This window comes from Pinus tabuliformis, chromosome 6, assembly GCF_031772625.1.
Source record: "Pinus tabuliformis cultivar Carrire ecotype Pingquan chromosome 6, CPIR1, whole genome shotgun sequence".
Taxonomy (NCBI): domain Eukaryota; kingdom Viridiplantae; phylum Streptophyta; class Pinopsida; order Pinales; family Pinaceae; genus Pinus; species Pinus tabuliformis.
The window spans coordinates 237,563,728-237,582,629 of NC_142292.1; the positions used below are offsets into that span (position 1 = coordinate 237,563,728).

Consider the following 18,902-nt stretch of genomic DNA (forward strand, 5'->3'; position numbering starts at 1 on the left):
GTTGAAGTAGATAGATTTGAAAACCCCATCCTCACTCAAGATGATTTTGGATAGGGTAATATGGTCATTATTTCATCAACCGTTGAGGTGAATGTCTCCACCAATCTTACAATTAAGGAAATAAATTCATTGGTAACAAAATTTTCACCTAAAGATATTTCCTCCTACATAGCCTTGTTTAAGTAACTTAGGGATATATTCGATTGAAACTACTTTGAGATGCTTGGGCTAGATCCATCCAATGTTGAACAATGCATTGACACATGACCAAATGTCATTCTTTTCTTCCAAAAGCAGAGACATATTCACCCTAATAGAAGAGCTTCCCTCAAGGAAGAAATTGATAATCTCCAATAAGGGGGCTTCATATAACTAGCTACTTATACATCTTAGGTCTCCAACTCAATCCCTATATTGAAGAAACAACACATTATTTGTGTCTGCACTAACTTTCAAGATCTAAAAAAAGAATGTCCTAAACACAATTACTCCATGTCATTCATTGTCCATATCATATATGGATGCATGGGCCATGAGGTCTTTTCCTTCATGAATTGACTCTTGGTTTATAATCAAATAAATATTCAGCTACAAGACAATACAAGACTATCTTTACTAGTCCTTAGGGGGATTTTTTATAGAAAGTTATGCCATTCATGTTGAAAAACATGGGTTCCACTTTTATGCATGACATGTCATAATTTTTTGATTACCTAGCTCACATTATTCTTGCCTATATTAATTATCTCACTTCTCATTTCAAAAAATGGTCGCAACACATGAAATATTTATGAACCATCAGGTCTTCCAAAAACCTGCTAGTCAATTTTGGGATTCATAGCCTTGAAATTAGGAATCACCATTCATATCTTTAAAGTGCAATCCATCATTGAGCTACCTCCCCCTCACAACTTGTGCGAGCGCAAAGCCTCCTAGGGAAAGATAATTTCTTGCATGTGTTCATTCAAGGCTATGCCACCATTGCTCATGAATTTCTTTTCCTATTGTAGTTGGTCATCCCATTTGTTTGGGACAATTAAGACCAGCAATCCTTCAATGCACTTAAACACGCTCTCACCCATGCTCTTGTGATTATCCTACCTAAATTTGATAAGGAAATCATCCTATATCTTTCTGCTTAAAGGTATGTTATAATCGGTGTCTTGATTTAGGAGGGTATCAAAGGATTTAAACATGTGATATACTATGTGAGAAAGAAACTTTTTGAACCCTTCTATCTTATTCCCATGAGGAGAAATTGGCATTGACCATTATTTTCTTTGTTCAGAATTTGGGTCATTACATCTTGATGTGCAAAACTAGAGTCATCATGAAATCCAACCTTTCGTCCTTCCTACTTATTGATGAGCTATTAATGGGAAGTAGACTCAATGGGTTTTATCTTTCAAGAAATTGAGTTGGGGTTTGTTACTTGAAGAGTAAGAAGGGATTGGCTCTCACTGAGTTCACTTATGACTTTCCCACTGGTATAAAGGACTCACCTTTAAACGATGATTTTTTTAATGAAAACTTTCGCCCCATATCCTTGAAAGACCCATGGTATCGAAATATTCTATCATATATTCAAACCCATAATTTAGACCACATCTCTCTCATGATGGTAAGCGACATGTTTATCACCAAACCCCTCATTACCTTCCTTCAAGTGATGATGTTTGTTGCAATTGTACCAATACCACTCTATGTCATTGTCTCATCCATACTAAAGAAGAGCAGGTTTTAAATGCTTGTCATAGTAGTGCTTGTGTAGGTCACCTTTTAGGAATGGCTACAACCCAAAAGATCACATGCACACTATATTTTTGGCTTCCTCTCATAATTTTTGCATTAAGGTGGTTAATCATTGCCCCAATTTCTAATTATTTTCCCCTAAGGCAAGGGCATCATTAGTGTCATCACATCCCGTTATTGTTTCTTATATATTCTGCAAATGGGATATTGACTTTATGGAATGCAACCCTCCCTCATCCAATATCCATAATTATATTACTAGGGCTATTTATTAGCTCACCAAATGGGTTGAGACCATGCCATTGTTAAACAGTATTCCAACTACCAAAACCTGTTTCTTTTTCAACCATGGCATTTCTTGATTTGAGGTTCTGAAACATTTGATTTCTAATGATGGATGACAGTTTGCAAATGAAGTCTAGCACGAGAAAATGAAGTCTAGCATGAGTTATCTCCATTGTTGGGTTTTGAACAATAATACACATCATCTTATTACTTGGAAGGGAATGAACAAGTTGAAGTTGTCAACAAAATACTTATGACCATGCTCAAATAAATGATAAATAAACACAATACCAACTAGCACTTTATGCTCTTTCTAGCACTATAAACCTATAAAGCTTTTGTTAAGACTATCACCAAATTCACTTCTTTCCATCTTGTCCATTGGGAAAATCCAATAATACCGATAAAAAATTAAATCCCTTCACATAACCCTTTCTTCTCCCCAACACCTCTTAACTGGAATAAAGAAATGTTAATGCACACTAATGAAAATTTACTTTGCAAACCATTAAAACAACCCCAAAAAAATCTTAATAAATATCAATATGAACCATACATTATTTTTTATATTAATAAGACTTCAAGACTAATTACAAACAATACATTGTATAAAAAAACATATCTCACTTAAATTTTAATAAGAAAACGTTAATATATACATTAATAAAAAATCCTTCGAATTTTATCTTTTGGTTAAGGTTTTTATAATTCTCAAATTGAAGAGTCTATTTTGGAAGTAAACTCTGAAAGATATCTTTTTGAATAATTACTTTCGCTATAATTTAAATTATTTAAAATAATGTAATAAACACTCAATTCAATTCATGTCTAGCGAATATTTTATTTTATATTCATGTCTAGCGAATATTTTATATATATTTTAAAAGTAAAAACAATAATAATAAATTATATAATAATTTTTAAAATATTAGTGTGTATGTTACTTTTTTCATGTTTTAGATTTTTTTTAAGAATTAGAAGTTTGAGTTGAATAATTTACATAATTATAGTGTTTTATAAAGTTTTTTAGACTATTAATTTATTTATATAACTAAAAACACATTTTAAATAACTAAAAATCACCATCTCACCCACCATTATATTATTTAATTCTAAAAAAAATCACTAAATACATAAAATAATTTAACAACCCCAAGTAATAACTTTCAATAATCCAAAATAACATATACAATTATCCTTTACAATTTTTTACACAAATTATTATATTAATATTCTATTATCAATTTTCATTCCTTATATATACTTATATGTTATCGTCAATTCTCATTCATTAATAACACCTACAATGTATAAACTACATATCATCAACTTATACAAATTATCTTCATTAACCTTGTTTCCTCCCCTCTTCTTTATAAGTGGTGATAGGAATTGAGCGCAAGTTATCAGAGACATATAACATGAAAGTCATACCAGCCACTATAGGAAGATGATAAACACATCATTAAATGAATAAAATTAAAATTTAACATAACATATAATAATAAACAATGACATGAGAACATCCATACGTTGTGATTTTGAGACGCGCTGGGGTTGGGCTGCTCCTTTCCGTGCTCATAATATCGTTGAATGATCGATTCCATGCTGTTCGCATAAAAAACCATTAGTACTTCATGCAATTAAGGATGTGGTAATCAATTGCAAAATAATACATTATTATTAATTATAAATTTCTATGATAAAATCTATAATATATATATATATATATATATATATATTTAAATATATTTTATTTATTTAATAAAATAATAACATTATTTATTTTTTATTAATTATTGTTTTATAAATTATATATATATATATATATTTAAAATTACTATTTTTCAATATTATATTAATTAAAATTAAAACGTCTTATTAATATATCAATAAATAGTTGATACCACTATTTCAATTTCAAATTATTTGTTTTGAAATAAGTTACAACTATTTCAATTTCCAATTACTCGTTTTGAAATAAGTTGTAATAAATTTTTATTTTATTAATATATCAATAAATAGTAGAGACAATTATTTTAATTTCAAATTATTTATTTTGAAATAAGTTTTAATAAAGTTTTATTTTATTTATATATCGATATTGTAGATTTATTTAATTTTACAAATATTAATTATGGAAAGGAATAAAAGTAAAATAAAGTATTTTTTTATTATATTTTTTTTTATTATTACAAGAATTATTATTTTTATTAAACAAAGTAAAAAGATACATTGTAATCATTATTATTTTTATTAAACAAAGTAAAACAGTACATTGTAATAATAATTATAGACTTATAAAATGTATAATAATCATTTAGATAATGTATTATGCAATTTTCTAATGTGAAATTCTAAATAGTATTATATGTATTTATTTTAATAATGTGAATTAAAAGCATTTACACTATAAATTTATAAATTAATCTTTTCGCTATTTACATAGTGTAATGAATATGTAGGTATTCAAATATTTATTCATGGTGTTAATAATGTTGGCATAATGCATGGTATGTTGGGAAAACTTGGTTAAAGATGTATAATGAATTTATATGTTTAATTTCCTTGGTCATTGATTTGTAGATGGAAATAACAAAAGAATTAGAATGCAGTACTAGTGCCTTAGCTAATAGAATCATTAAGGTTTATCTAAGGGAAAACTATTGATGAGGGGGTGTAAAGTAAGTTTTAATAGAAGACAACACAATTTTACAATGTCATGCATTATATGTCATTTGTGCTACGCTAATAATGTTGATGAATGTATTAAAGGAATGTAAATGTCTAGTTAAACATGGACCTTATCTTTATGAACTATAGTGTTTCCCTACATGGACAAGAGCAAAACCTTTTGTTGAGTAGTAAGTTGTTCATTTATAACTAGCTTGAGGGAGGAAATGCTATGACACAACATTGTTTGTGATCTCAAATGGGGGTTTGATAACTTGTTATGCTTACAAGAACCTCCCACTCGGTTAAACAAATAAATGATTTAGCTTATATATGACATGTGTAGAATTAAATACTTGAAACAATTGTATGCCTTTTTATTTTAACTGTTTAAGTGCTTTAATTCCATTTGTTTTTGCTGATATTAAACACATATAACAATCATATAATGAAGCAAATAATCATCAACATATAACAACAAATTTAATCTAGGAGTTCACCCGAATATCGTGGGCTACGTCTCCTTGAGCTTTTGTCGTCTTGACTTGGCTCTTTGGGATTATGGCAAAGTTTCTTTTACAAGTTCCACACTTAACTCCAAAGGTTACTGAATTGAACCAATGGGATTAGAATACCATGTATATCCCTATCATGGTTGTCATCACTTTACAAACAAATCTAAGCTCCCTTAGACTTGATTCCTTCAATCAATTCTCTGAGCTACCCTAAGCTTCTTGATGGCACTAACTCCTTCAGAATTCTTTAACTGTCACTGAAACTTATTCTACTATCTCTAGCATATATCAGACACTGAAAATAGACTGATCATTTCCTCAAAATGAACACTGCATCCCCAAACTAGGCCTTCCTCCACGGTTGGCACTAGGCTGCTTGAAACTTCCCTGTAGCATCTTGGCCTTTAGAAGTCTTCAAATGCTTCTAAAAATCCATAAAATGGATTCATAATGCTCATTACAATCAGGAATGACTGTTGGTTTGCTGAGAATGATTACTGGCAGCTCCTACAACTGCCTCCAACACCTGGTGGCCTTTAGGTCCAAAATCTCCCTGGATGAAAATCTCTATGAAGATGACTTCCTCAGCTTCTCTGGACTATTCCATTGGCTTCAACTAGCTCCAATTAGCCTAGCTAGCCTCTTGTTTCACTCTCTCTCTCTCTCTCTCTCTCCCTGGTCGAAAACTGCTCCTAGAGTGCATTTGATTAATAACCCCTAGGGATACTCCACCAAATTTGTTGAACTTCGCCTAACTCCAGTTAAACTTAGCATATCTACCTAATATTAGCCACTCCGCCAAGCTGACCGTTGAAGGTGAGCTGTTACAATAACTGTTTAGCATGCATATGTAGTGGTATAATCCCAACGGTTAGGGATAATCCCGACGGTTGTGCCAAGCTGCATCTTTACACAATTCACACCTGAACTTGTGGGTTATGGGCCCATGCATATATCAGAAGCATTTCAAATAGCGGAATCCCCATTTTTGATCTATCCCACTCAATCCAATGGATATCACATCGTCCGCTCACCAACTAACCCAAACGATCTCCACCGTCGATGTGACCCATCCAATCAAACAACTGTCACGCAATCTCACATGAAATCTTGCTTGATCGATATTAGATTGAGAGCGCGTGAGAAAATTGGTTTTCTCATGCTATGTGTCATCCACTAAGGTTAATCGCATAGAATTTAGAAATATCGGTTACAACTTTTAGTGCACGCAAGATACTGTTTCCCACTTTCTAAATACTACCCACGTGCTCAATAAAAAACTTAAGGAAAGATGTTTAAGGAAAGGTTTAGCGCTCACCTCAAAATGGAATATTCCAGGAATATTAATCTTTTAAATATTTTCAAAAACCAAATTAATCTTTTGGTCAAATGTCCAAAAATTACAGTTTACTGGACTTTTCAAATTGCGATAACTCCTTCATACAGTATCGGTTTCTTGAACCATTTGTGGCGCCGGAATTAGGAAGACGAGATCCATCTAGTCGCTCAGGTTTGATACTCTTTCTAACACTTTGAAATCTGAGCTATCATTTAGGTCATGGATCAATATCTGATCACTCCTCCCCATTAAGAATCTTTTGGACCCCAAAACACTGATATACTGATTTGTACATTAGATGAGAGTACAACACCCTCTTCTTTCAGCCTCCATACAATTGCCTTGCATGGCTATTGCCGTTGAACCAAAACTCAAAAGTAGTCAACACTTCCCTTCCTGGATCTGGTTGTCCTCTTGTTAAGAACTATCTTCCTTGAACTCATTTAGAATTTCTGTTGAGAAGTTTACAGAAGGTGGCTGAACATCGCTTCCTTGATCATCGACCCAAGGTAGCTCAAACAAACGTGAGATTACATCATAAATATATGCATACTCAACTGAAATTTGCATATGTACCAATGAAAGTATGTTTTACTTTGTCAAGAAGTCAAACCACTTATTAACAGGCCACTTCTATGGTGAATTTTACTACTGCAAATCTTCTTCTAACATCTTGTAAAAAACAACATAATGCAAAAAAACAACTTGACGACATAAATTCACATCAAGTAAATAATCATCATGTCTCTTACATCTTGTGTACAAATGATTGACTAAATCACAAGCCGACAAAAACATACCTTCTTCAAACAACTGACTCTCCAAGTCAAGCATGTACAAAAAGAACTTGACGATTCCTTTTCAAAGTAGAAAGATTTCCACCTCTTGTGAAACACTCCATCATTATCCCCCTTTTTCAATCTTGGAGACAAAATCAACTTTTCCTAGTCGATATGACATTGCATGCATGTTTAAACAAAGCAATCGACAATCAAGTCAATTACACATACATGTTCAAATACAATGAAATCATGAACATTCCTTTGTTCATACATACCATTCTCATGCATGTATTTAATTCTTCAACTTTCTCTCAAGCACAATCATAAGTACAAGATCCTCAGTCATATGTAAATGTACTTACAAAGCTGAAATGAACATAATTTTGCTGCAATAAAGCGAGTCTCATAGTCAACTTTTTCATTCACCTTTTTGGTAAATCCCTAAAACTTGCATTCCACTGACAAAGAAATGTATCAAATCAAAAGACATGCAACCTATAATTGGATAAGAACTCTAACAATTTCTTACCAATCCACATCAAAGGCGCTTCCTTTAACTGCACATTTATATCAACATGTGAATCATTGTGAAACACATAAATTATGGAAAATTCCTTTCCATTCCGCCATTCTCTCTTTCCACTTTCTTCAAATTTTGTGCAAGAATTATCGGATTCAAAATCCAACACTTTTCAGCAATATGTCCTTGCTTATGGCAATAAGTGAAACACATGTTCATCATCTTTACAACATAATTTTCCTTGTCCAATGGACCTTTGGCTTCTTTTCTTCCAACATCTAGAAACACTATGGTTAACCAAACCACAAAAGGAACATGGAATTTTTTTCCAATGCTTATGTGGAAATTTAATGTGCTTAACATAATCAAAAGAAATGTGATTGAAATCAGATTTATACCTTTCTATTTAACCTTTGTTGCCTTCATGAGAAGGTAAATTGAATGAAGAAGTGGCTCCCTTCAGAACACCATCAATCTCTTCAATGATTTTAGAGCTTTCACAACTCCCTTGTTCGAGTTCATGCTTATGAACACCTTCTTCTTGCAAAGTATGTTTCAGACAATTGCATTCCCCATGAATACAATCTCTACAAACTTGAGCTAGAGAACCTAAAATGAAACTCCTTCTAGGAACTATTTCAATTGCCTTCATGGTTGCTTTGAAACTTTCTCCATAAGATTGTCCATAGCCAAGACCCAAATAATTAGGCGTTTCCTCAACCGTTATTGGCTCAACTATGCCTTGTGCATGTTTGCCCAATCCTTTTCCTTCATATGCCATTTTTGAGATCAACTTGGACCCTATGCCTCTTATATGTTTTTCAAAAGAACCAACATAAACATTCTTAGAGGAAATTGAAGACAAACTAGAATTCTTTACCTCTTCTTCAAATTGATGCATGACTAAGGCTTCTTTGGCAACAAGGAGCTGTGTCTCCAAGTCATGCATCCTTTCTAGGTTCATATTTGCAATACGAAATTGGCTTACCATTTTCTGCAATTTGTCAAAAAGAAACTACTTCTCTTCCTTCATAGAGTTCAACTGCTCTCGAAGTTTGGTGCTCTTCCTTTCATCTTCATACATTTTTTTCACCATATCCATCATGATGAACAAGTCTCGCTTCATGTCTTCATCAAAGCATCTTGTGAAGGAGGAGGATTTTGAAAACTCACTTGTAGAAGTTGTCATTATATAAATGAACAAAAGAACACCAACAAAATTCACAAAGCTTTCAAAATCTATTGACAAAACTTCTGAACTCAATGGCTGTAGAGTCAAACTCTTATTCAAGCAGCCTTTTGCAAAAAAACCCTCTTATGCTTTAAGTGTTGCCTTGAGGTCCTTTAGGTAAGGAGAATGCCTTCAGCCCTTCTTCCTTCTTGTCTTTTCCTGGACTTAGCTATCACTAGATTTCCCTTCACCTTTGTGAACTCAAGCAACAATCAGTTTACAAACAACCAAAGAGTCCAATTCTTTATACTATTTAAACACCCTTCATGTCAAACAAGCAACCTATTGCTCTGTCAATCAAGCAACCTGCTTTGTCAATCAAGCAACCTATTGCTCTATCAATCAAGCAACTTATTACTCTGTTAATCAAGCAACCTACTCTGATACCACCTGATCTAAAATGGGGGTTTGATAACTTGTTATGCTTACAAGAACCTCCCACTCAGTTAAAAAAATAAATGATCTAGCTTATATATGACATTTGCATAATTAAATACTTGAAACAGGTATATGTCTTTTTATTTTAACTGTTTAAGTGCTTTAAGTCCATTTGTTCCTGCTGATATTAAACACATATAATAGCCATATAATGTAGCAAATAAACATCAACACATAACAACAAATTTAATCTAGGAGTTCACCTAAATATCATGGGCTACATCTCCTTGAGCTTTTGTCATCTTGACTTGGCTCTTTTGAATTGTGGAAAATTTTCTTTTACAAGTTCCACATTTAACTCCAAAGGTTACTCAAGTAAACCAATGGACTTAGAATACCATCTATATCCCTATCATGGCTGTCATCACTTTGAAAACATATCTAAGCTACCTTAGACTTGATTCCTTCAATCAGTGCTCTAAGTTACCCTGAGCTTCTTGGTGGCATTAACTCCTTCAGAATTCTTTAACTATCACTAAAACTTATTCTACTATCTCCAACACATATCAGACACTGAACATAAACTAATCATTTTCCCAAATGAACACTGCATCCCCAAACTAGGCCTTCCTCCATGGTTGGCACTAGGCTGCATAAAACTTCCCTGTAGCATCCCGACCTTTCAAAGTCTTCAAATGCTTCTAAAAATCTCTAAAATGGATTAAGAATGCTCATTACAGTCAGGAATGATTGCTGGTTCGCTGAGAACGAGTACTGGTAGCTCCTACAACTACCTCCAACTCGTGGTGGCCCTAAGCTCCAAAACCTCCCTAGATGAAAATCTCTATGAAGATGACTTCCTCAGCTTCTCTAGACTATTCCATTGGCTTCAAGAGGCTCCAATTAGCCTAGCTAGCCTCTTGTTTCACACACACTCTCTCTCTCCCTGGTCGAAAACTTCTCCTTGAGTGCATTTAATCAATATCCCCTAGGGATACTCCACCAAATTTGGTGACCTGCAGCTAAATCCAGTTAAACTTAACATATCTGCCTAATTTTAGTCGCTTCATCAAGCTGACCATCGGAGGTGAGCCGTTACAATAATTGTTTAACGTGCATATGCAGTGGTATAGCCTCGGTGGTTAGGGATAATCCTAGCAGTTGTGAAAAGCTGCATCTTTACACGATTCATGTGTGAACGTGTGGGTTATGGGCCTACACATATATCGGAAGCATTTCAAATAGCGGAATCTCCATCATCAATCTATCCCGCTCGATCCAACAAATATCGCATCGTCCTCTCACGAACTAACCCGGATGATCTCCACCATCGATGTGACCCATCCAATTGAGCGGCTGTCGCGCAATCTCGCATGAAATCTTGCTCGATCGATATCAGATTGAGAGCACGTGATAAAAGTGGTTTTCTCGTGCTACGTGTCATCTGCTAAGGTTAATCGCGTAGAATTTAGAAATACTAGTTACAAATTTTAATCTGCGTGAGATACCTTTTCCCACTTTCCAAATACTACCCACGTGCCCAATACGGAACTTAAAGAAAGACGTTTAAGGAAATGTTTAGCACTTACCCCAAAAGGGAATATTCTAGGGAATATTAATCTTTTTAATATTTTAAAAACTAAATTAATCTTTTGGTCAAATGTCCAAAAATTGTAGTTTACTGGACTTTTCAAATTGCGATAACTCCTTCATATAGTATCGGTTTTTCGAACCATTGGTGGCGCCGGAATAAGGAATATGACATCTATCCAATCGCCTAGGTTCGACACTCTTTTTAACACTTTGAAATATGAGCTATCATTTAGGTCATGGATCAATATCTGATCACTCCTCCCCATTAGGAATCTTTTGGACCCCAAAACACTGATATACTGATCTATATAGTAGATGAGAGTACAACACCCTCTTCTTTTAGCCTCCATACACTTTCCTTGCATGGCTAGTGCCTTTGAAACAAAACTCAAAGGTAGTCGACACTTCCCTTCCTGGATGTGCTTGTCCTCCTGTTAAGAACTCTCTTCGTTGAACTCATTCAGAATTTCTGTTGAGATGTTTACAGAAGGTAGCTGAACATCGCTTCCTTTATCATTGACCCAAGGTGGCTAAAAAAAACGTGAGATTACATCATAAATATATGCATACTCAACTGAAATTTGCATGTGTAGCAATGAAAGTGTGTTTTACTGTGTCAAGAAGTCAAACCACTTCTTAAGAAGCCATTTCTATGGTGAATTTTGCTGCTGCAAATCTTCTTCTGACATCTTGTAGAAAACAACATAATGCAAAAAAAAAACTTGATGACATAAATTCACATCGAGTGAATAATCATCATGTCTCTTACATCTTGTGTTCAAATGATCAACTAAATCACAAGCTGACAAAAACATAGCTTCTTCAAACAACTGACTCTCCAAGTCAAGCATGTACAAAAAAAACTTGACGATTCTTTTTCAAAGTAGAAAGATTTCCACCTCTTGTGAAACATTTCATCATTATCTCCCTTTTTAAATCTTGGATACAAAATCAACTTTTCCTAGTCGATATGACATTACATGCATGTTTAAACAAAGAAATCGATGATCAAGTCAATTACACATACATGTTCAAATACAATGAAATCATGAACATTCCTTTGTTCATACATACCATTCTCATGCATATATTTCATTCTTCAACATTATCTCAAGCACAATCATAAGTACAAGATCCTCAATCATATGCAAATGTACTCACAAAGCTGAAATGAACATAATTTTTCTGCAATAAAGCGAGTCTCATACTCAACTTTTTCATTCACCTTTTTGGTAAAACCCTGCAACTTGCATTCCATTGACAAATAAATGTATCAAATCTAAAGACATGCAACCTCTAATTGGATAAGAATTCTAACCATTTCTCACCAATCCACATCAAAGTTGCTTCCTTTAACTAAACATTGATATCCACATGTGAATCATCCTGAAACACATCAATTATGGAAACTTACTTTCCATTCTTACCATTTTCTCTTTCCAACTTACTTTCCATTCTTACCATTTTCTCTTTCCACTTTCTTCAAATTTCATGGAAGCATTGCTGGATTCAAAATCCAACACTTTTTAGCAAGATGTCCTTGCTTATGGCAATAAGATCAACACATGTTCATCTTATTTACATCATAATTTTCCTTGTCCAATGGACCTTTGGCCTCTTGCCTCATTTTCTTCAAAAGTTTCCTGTATGTGCCCATTTTCTTCCAACATCTAGAAACACTATGAAATCTGATTTATACCCTTCTCTTTCACCTTTGTTGCCTTCATGAGAAGGTAAATCAAATGAATAAGTAGTTCCCTTCGGAACACCATCAATCTCTTCAATGATTTTAGAGCTTTCACAACTCCCTTGTTTGAGTGCATGCTTATGAACACCTTCTTCTTTCAAAGTATGTTTCAGAAAATTGCATTCCCCATGAATACAATCTTTACAAACTTGAGGTAGACAACCTAAAATGAAACTCCTTCTAGGAACTGTTTCAATTGCCTTCATGGTTGCTTTGGAACTTTCTCCATAAGATTTTCCATAGCCAAGACCCAGATACTTAGGCCTTTCCTCAACTGTTATTGTGCTCAATTATGCCTTGTGCATGTTTTCCCAATTCTTTTCCTTCATATCCCATTTTTGACATCAACTTGGACTCTATGCCTCTTGTATGTTTTTCAAAAGAACCAACATAAACATTCTTAGAGGAAATTGAAGACAAACTAGAATTTTTTACCTCTTCTTCAAACTGATGCTTCACTAAGGCTTCTTTGGAAACAAGGAGTTGTGTCTCAAACTCATGCATCTTTTCTAGGTTCATATTTGCAATATGAATTTGGCTTTCCATTTCCTGCAATTTTCCAAAAGAAACTACTTCTCTTCCTTCATGGAATTCAACTGCTCTCGAAGTTTGGTGCTCTTCCTTTCATCTTCATACATTTGTTTCACCATATCCATCATGATGAACAAGTCTCCATGTCTTCATTAAAGAATACTGTGAAGGAGGAGGATTTTGAAAACTCACTTGTAGAAGTTGTCATTATAGAAATGAACAAAAGAATTTCAACAAAATTCACAAAGCTTTCAAAATCTATTGACAAAACTTCTAAACTAAATGGTTGTAGAGTCAAACTCTTATTCAAGAATCTTTTGCAAACAAACCCTCTTGTGCTAAAAGTGTTTCCTTGAGGTCCTTTGGGGAAGGAGAATGCCTTCAACCCTTCTTCCCTCTTGTCCTTTCCTAGGCTTAGCTATTAGTAGCTTTCCCTTCACCTTCGCAAACTCAAGAAAAAATCAGTTTATAAATAGTCAAACAGTCAAATTCTTTATACTGTTTAAACACCTTTCAAGTCAAACAAGCAACCTATTGCTTTGTCAATCAAGCAACCTACTATGTCAATCAAGTAACCTATTGCTCTGTCAATTAAGCAACCTATTACTCTGTCAATCAAGCAACCTTCTCTGATACCACCTGATATGAAATGGGGGTTTTATAACTTGTTATGCTTACAAGAAACTCCCACTTAGTTAAACAAATAAATGATCTAGCTTATATATGACATTTGCAAAATTAAATACTTCAAATAGGTATATGTATTTTTATTTTAATTGCTTAAGTGCTTTAAGCCCATTTCTTTCCACTGATATTAAACACATATAATAGCCATATAATGCAGCAAATAAAAATCAACACATAACAACAAATTTAATCTAGGAGTTCACCCGAATATTGTGGGCTACGTCTCCTTGAGCATTTTTCATCTTGACTTGGCTCTTTGGGATTGTGGCAAAGCTTATTTTACAAGTTCCACACTTAACTCCAAAGGTTACTAAACTGAACTAATGGACTTAGAATTCAATCTATATCCCTGTCATGGTTTTCATCACTCTGCAAACACATCTAAGGCCCCTTAGACTTGATTCCTCCAATTAGTGCTCTAAGCTACTCTGAACTTCTTGATGGCACTAACTCCTTCAAAATTCTTTTGCTATCATTGAAACTTCTTCTACTATCTCCAACACATATCAAACACCAAACATAAACTAATCATTTGCTCAAAATGAACACTGCATCCCCGAACTAGGCCTTCCTCCACGGTTGGCACTGAGCTACCTAAAAATTCCCTATAGCATCTCGGCCTTTCGAAGTCTCCAAATGCTTCTAAAAATCCCTAAAATGGATTAAGAATGCTCATTAGAGTCAGGAATGACTGTTGGTTTGCTGAGAACAAGTACTGGTAACTCCTACAACTGCCTCCAACTCGTGGTGGCCCTAAGAGCCAAAATATCCCTGGATGAAAATCTCTATGAATATGACTTCCTCAGCTTCTCTAGACTATTCCATTGGCTTTAGGAGGCTCCAATTAGCCTAGCTAGCCTCTTGTTTCACTCTCTCTCTATCTCTCTCTCCTTGGTGGAAAAATGCTCCTGGAGTGCATTTAATCAATATCCCCTAGCGATAATCCACCAAATTTGGTGAACTGCGCCTAGCTCTAGTTAAACTTAGCATATCTGCTTAAGTTTAGCTGCTCCGCCAAGCTGACCGTTGGAGGTGAGTTGTTACATTAATTGTTTAACGCGCATATGCAACATATAACCCCGACGGTGAGGGATAATCCCAGTGGTTGTGCAAAGCTGCATCTTTACACAATTCGTACGTGAACATGTGGGTTATCAACCCACGCATATATCGGAAGCATTTCAAATAGCGGAATATCCACCATCAATCTATCCCGCTTGATCCAATGGATATCACATCGTCAACTCACCAACTAACCCAGACGCTCTCCACCATCGATGTGACCCATCTAATCAAACGGTTGTCGCGCAATCTCATGTGAAATCTTGCTCGATCGATATTAGATAGAGAGCATGTGAGAAAAGTAGTTTTCTCGTGCTATGTGTCATCCGCTAAGGTTAATCACACAGAATTTAGAAATACTGATTACAACATTTAGTCCATGCGAGATACCGTTTCCCACATTCCAAATACTACCCATGTGCTCAATACGGAACTTAAAGAAAGATGTTTAAGGAAAGGTTTAGCATTTAATCCAAAATGGAATATTCTAGGGAATATTAACCTTTTAAATATTTTCAAAAACCAAATTAATCTTTCGGTCAAATGTCCAAAAATTGCAGTTTACTCTACTTTTCAAATTGCAATAACTCCTTCATACGGTATCGGTTTTTCGAACCGTTCATGGCGCCAGAATCAGGAAGACAAGATCTATCCAGTTTCTCAGGTTTGACACTCTTTTGAAGACTTTGAAATCTGAGCTATTATTTAGGTCATGGATCAATATCTGATCACTCCTCCCCATTAGGAATCTTTTGGACCCGAAAACGCTGATATATTGATCTATATAGTAGATTAGAGTACAACATCCTCTTCTTTCAGCCTCCATGCACTTTCCCTGCATGGCTAGTTCCTTTGCACCAAAACTGAAAGGTAGTCAACACATCCCTTCCTCGATGCGCTTGTCCTCCTGTTAAGAACTCTCTTCCTTGAACTCATTCAAAATTTCTAGTGAAAAGTTTATAGAAGGTAGTTGAAAATCAATTCCTTGATCATCGACCCAAGGTGGCTCAAACAAACGTGAGATTACATCGTAAATATATGCATACTCAACTGAAATTTGCATATGTACCAATGAAAGTATGTTTTACTGTGTCAAGAAGTCAAACCACTTCTTAACAAGCCACTTCTATGGCGACTTTTGCTGCTGCAAATCTTCTTTTGACATCTTGTCAAAAGCAACATAATGCAAAAAAACAACTTGACGACATAAATTCACATCGAGTGAATGATCATCATGTCTCTTATATCTTGTGTACAAATGATTGACTAAATCACAAGCTAACAAAAGCATACCCTCTTCAAACAATTGACTCTCCAAGTCAAGCATGTACAAAAAGAACTTGACGATTCTTTTTCAAAGTAGAAAGAATTCCACCTCTTGTGAAACACTTCATCATTATCTCCCTTTTTCAATCTTGGAGAAAAAATAAACTTTTCCTAGTCGATATGACATTGCATGCATGTTTAAACAAATTAATTGACGATCAAGTCAGTTACACATACATGTTCAAATACAATGAAATCATGAACATTCCTTTGTTCATACATACCATTCTCATGCATGTATTTCATTCTTCAACTTTCTCTCAAGCACAATCATAAGTACAAGATTCTCAATCATATGAAAATGTACTTACAACGCTGAAATAAACATAATTTTGCTGCAATAAAGCGAGTCTCATACTCAACTTTTTCATTCACCTTTTTCGTAAAACCCTGCAACTTGCATTCCATTGACAAAGAAATGTATCAAATCAAAAGACATGCAACCTCTAATTGGATAAGAACTCTAACAATTTCTTACCAATCCACATCAAAGGCGCTTCCTTTAACTACACATTGATATCAACATGTGAATCATACTAAAACACATCAATTATGGAAACTTCCTTTCCATTCTTACCATTATCTCTTTCCACTTTCTTCAAATTTCGTGGAAGCATTGTTGGATTCAAAATCCAACACTTTTCAGAAATATGTCCTTGCTTATGGCAATAAGTGAAACACATGTTCATCCTCTTTACAAAATAATTTTCCTTGTCCAATGGACCGTTGGCTTCTTGCGTCCTTTTCTTCAAAATTTTCCTGTATGTGGCCATTTTCTTCCAACATCTAGAAACACTATGGCTTAGCCAAACCACAAAAGGAACATGCATTTTTTTTCCAATGCTTATGTGGAAATTTACCATGCTTAACATAATCAAAACAAATTTGACTGGAATCAGATTTATATCTTTGTTGCCTTCATGAGAAGATAAATCAAATGAAGAAGTGGATCCTTTCGCAACACCATCAATCTCTTCAATGATTTCAGAGCTTTCACAACTCCCTTGTTCGAGTGCATGCTTATGAACACCTTCTTCTTGCAAAGTATGTTTCAGACAATTGCATTCCACATGAATACAATCTTTACAAACTTGAGGTGTAGAACCTAAAATGAAACTCCTTCTAGGAACTGTTTAAATTTCCTTCATGGCTGATTTGGAACTTTCTCCATAAGGTTGTCCATAGCCAAGATCCAAATACTTAGGCCTTTCCTCAACCGTTATTGGCTCAACTATGCCTTGTGCATGTTTGTGTAATCCTTTTCCTTCATATCCCATTTTTGACATCAACTTGGACCCTATGCCTCTTGTATGTTCTTCAAAAGAACCAACATAAATATTCTTAGAGGAAATTGAAGACAAACTAGAATTCTTTACCTCTTCTTCAAACTAATGCTTGACTAAGGCTTCTTTGGCAACAAGGAGCCATGTCTCCAACTCATGCATCCTTTCTAGGTTCATATTTTCAATATGAAGTTGGCTTTCCATTTCCTACAATTTGTCAAAAAGAAACTACTTCTCTTCCTTCATGGAATTCAACTACTCTCGAAGTTTGGTGCTCTTCCTTTCATCTTCATACATTTGTTTCACCATATCAATCATGATGAACAAGTCTCGCTTCATGTCTTCATCAAAGAATCTTGTGAAGGAGGAGGATTTTGAAAACTCTCTTGTAGAAGTTTTCATTATAGAAATGAACAAAATAACTTCAACAAAATTCACAAAGCTTTCAAAGTCTATTGACAAAACTTCTGAACTAAATGGTTGTAGAGTCAAACTCTTATTCAAGCAGCCTTTTGCAAAGAAACCCTATTGTGCTTCAAGTGTTGCCTTGAGGTCCTTTGGGTAAGGAGAATGCCTTCAACACTTCTTCCTTTTTATCATTTCCTGGACTTAGCTATCAATAGCTTTCCCTTCACCTTTGCAAACTCAAGCAATAGTCAGTTTACAAATAGTCAAATAGCCAAATTCTTTATACTGTTTAAACACCTTTCAAGTCAAACAAGCAACAGATTTCTTTGTCAATAAAGCAACCTATTACTCTGTCAATCAAGTAACCTGCTCCGATACCATCTGATTTGAAATGGGGGTTTGATAACTTGTTATTCTTACAAGAACCTCCCACTCAGTTAAACGAATAAATTATCTATCTTATATATGACATTTGCGGAATTAAATACTTGAAACAGGTATATGTCTTTTTATTTTAACTTTTTAAGTGCTTTAAGTCCATTTGTTTCTATTGACATTAAACACATATAACACCCATATAATGCAGCAAATAAACATCAACACATAACAACAAATTTAGTCTAGGAGTTCACCCGAATATCGTGGGCTACATCTCCTTGAGCTTTTGTCATCTTGACTTGACTCTTTGGGATTGTGGCAAAGTTTGTTTTACAAGTTCCACACTTAACTCCAAAGACTACTGAACTGAACCAATGGGCTTAGAATACCATATATATCCCTATGATGGCTT

The 18,902-nt window shown here is 34.5% G+C and overlaps 1 protein-coding gene across 1 annotated transcript in view; it reads right to left on the reverse strand.

Moving 5' to 3' along the window:
- Positions 1–18,902, reverse strand: part of LOC149258278 (MADS-box transcription factor 57-like) — a 122,522-nt gene that overhangs the window by 18,770 nt on the left and 84,850 nt on the right. The window contains exon 2 of the mRNA XM_089408915.1: positions 3,554–3,645. Within this exon, the coding sequence (XP_089265041.1) occupies positions 3,554–3,645 (92 nt within the window). The remainder of the gene's footprint in view (positions 1–3,553; positions 3,646–18,902) is intronic.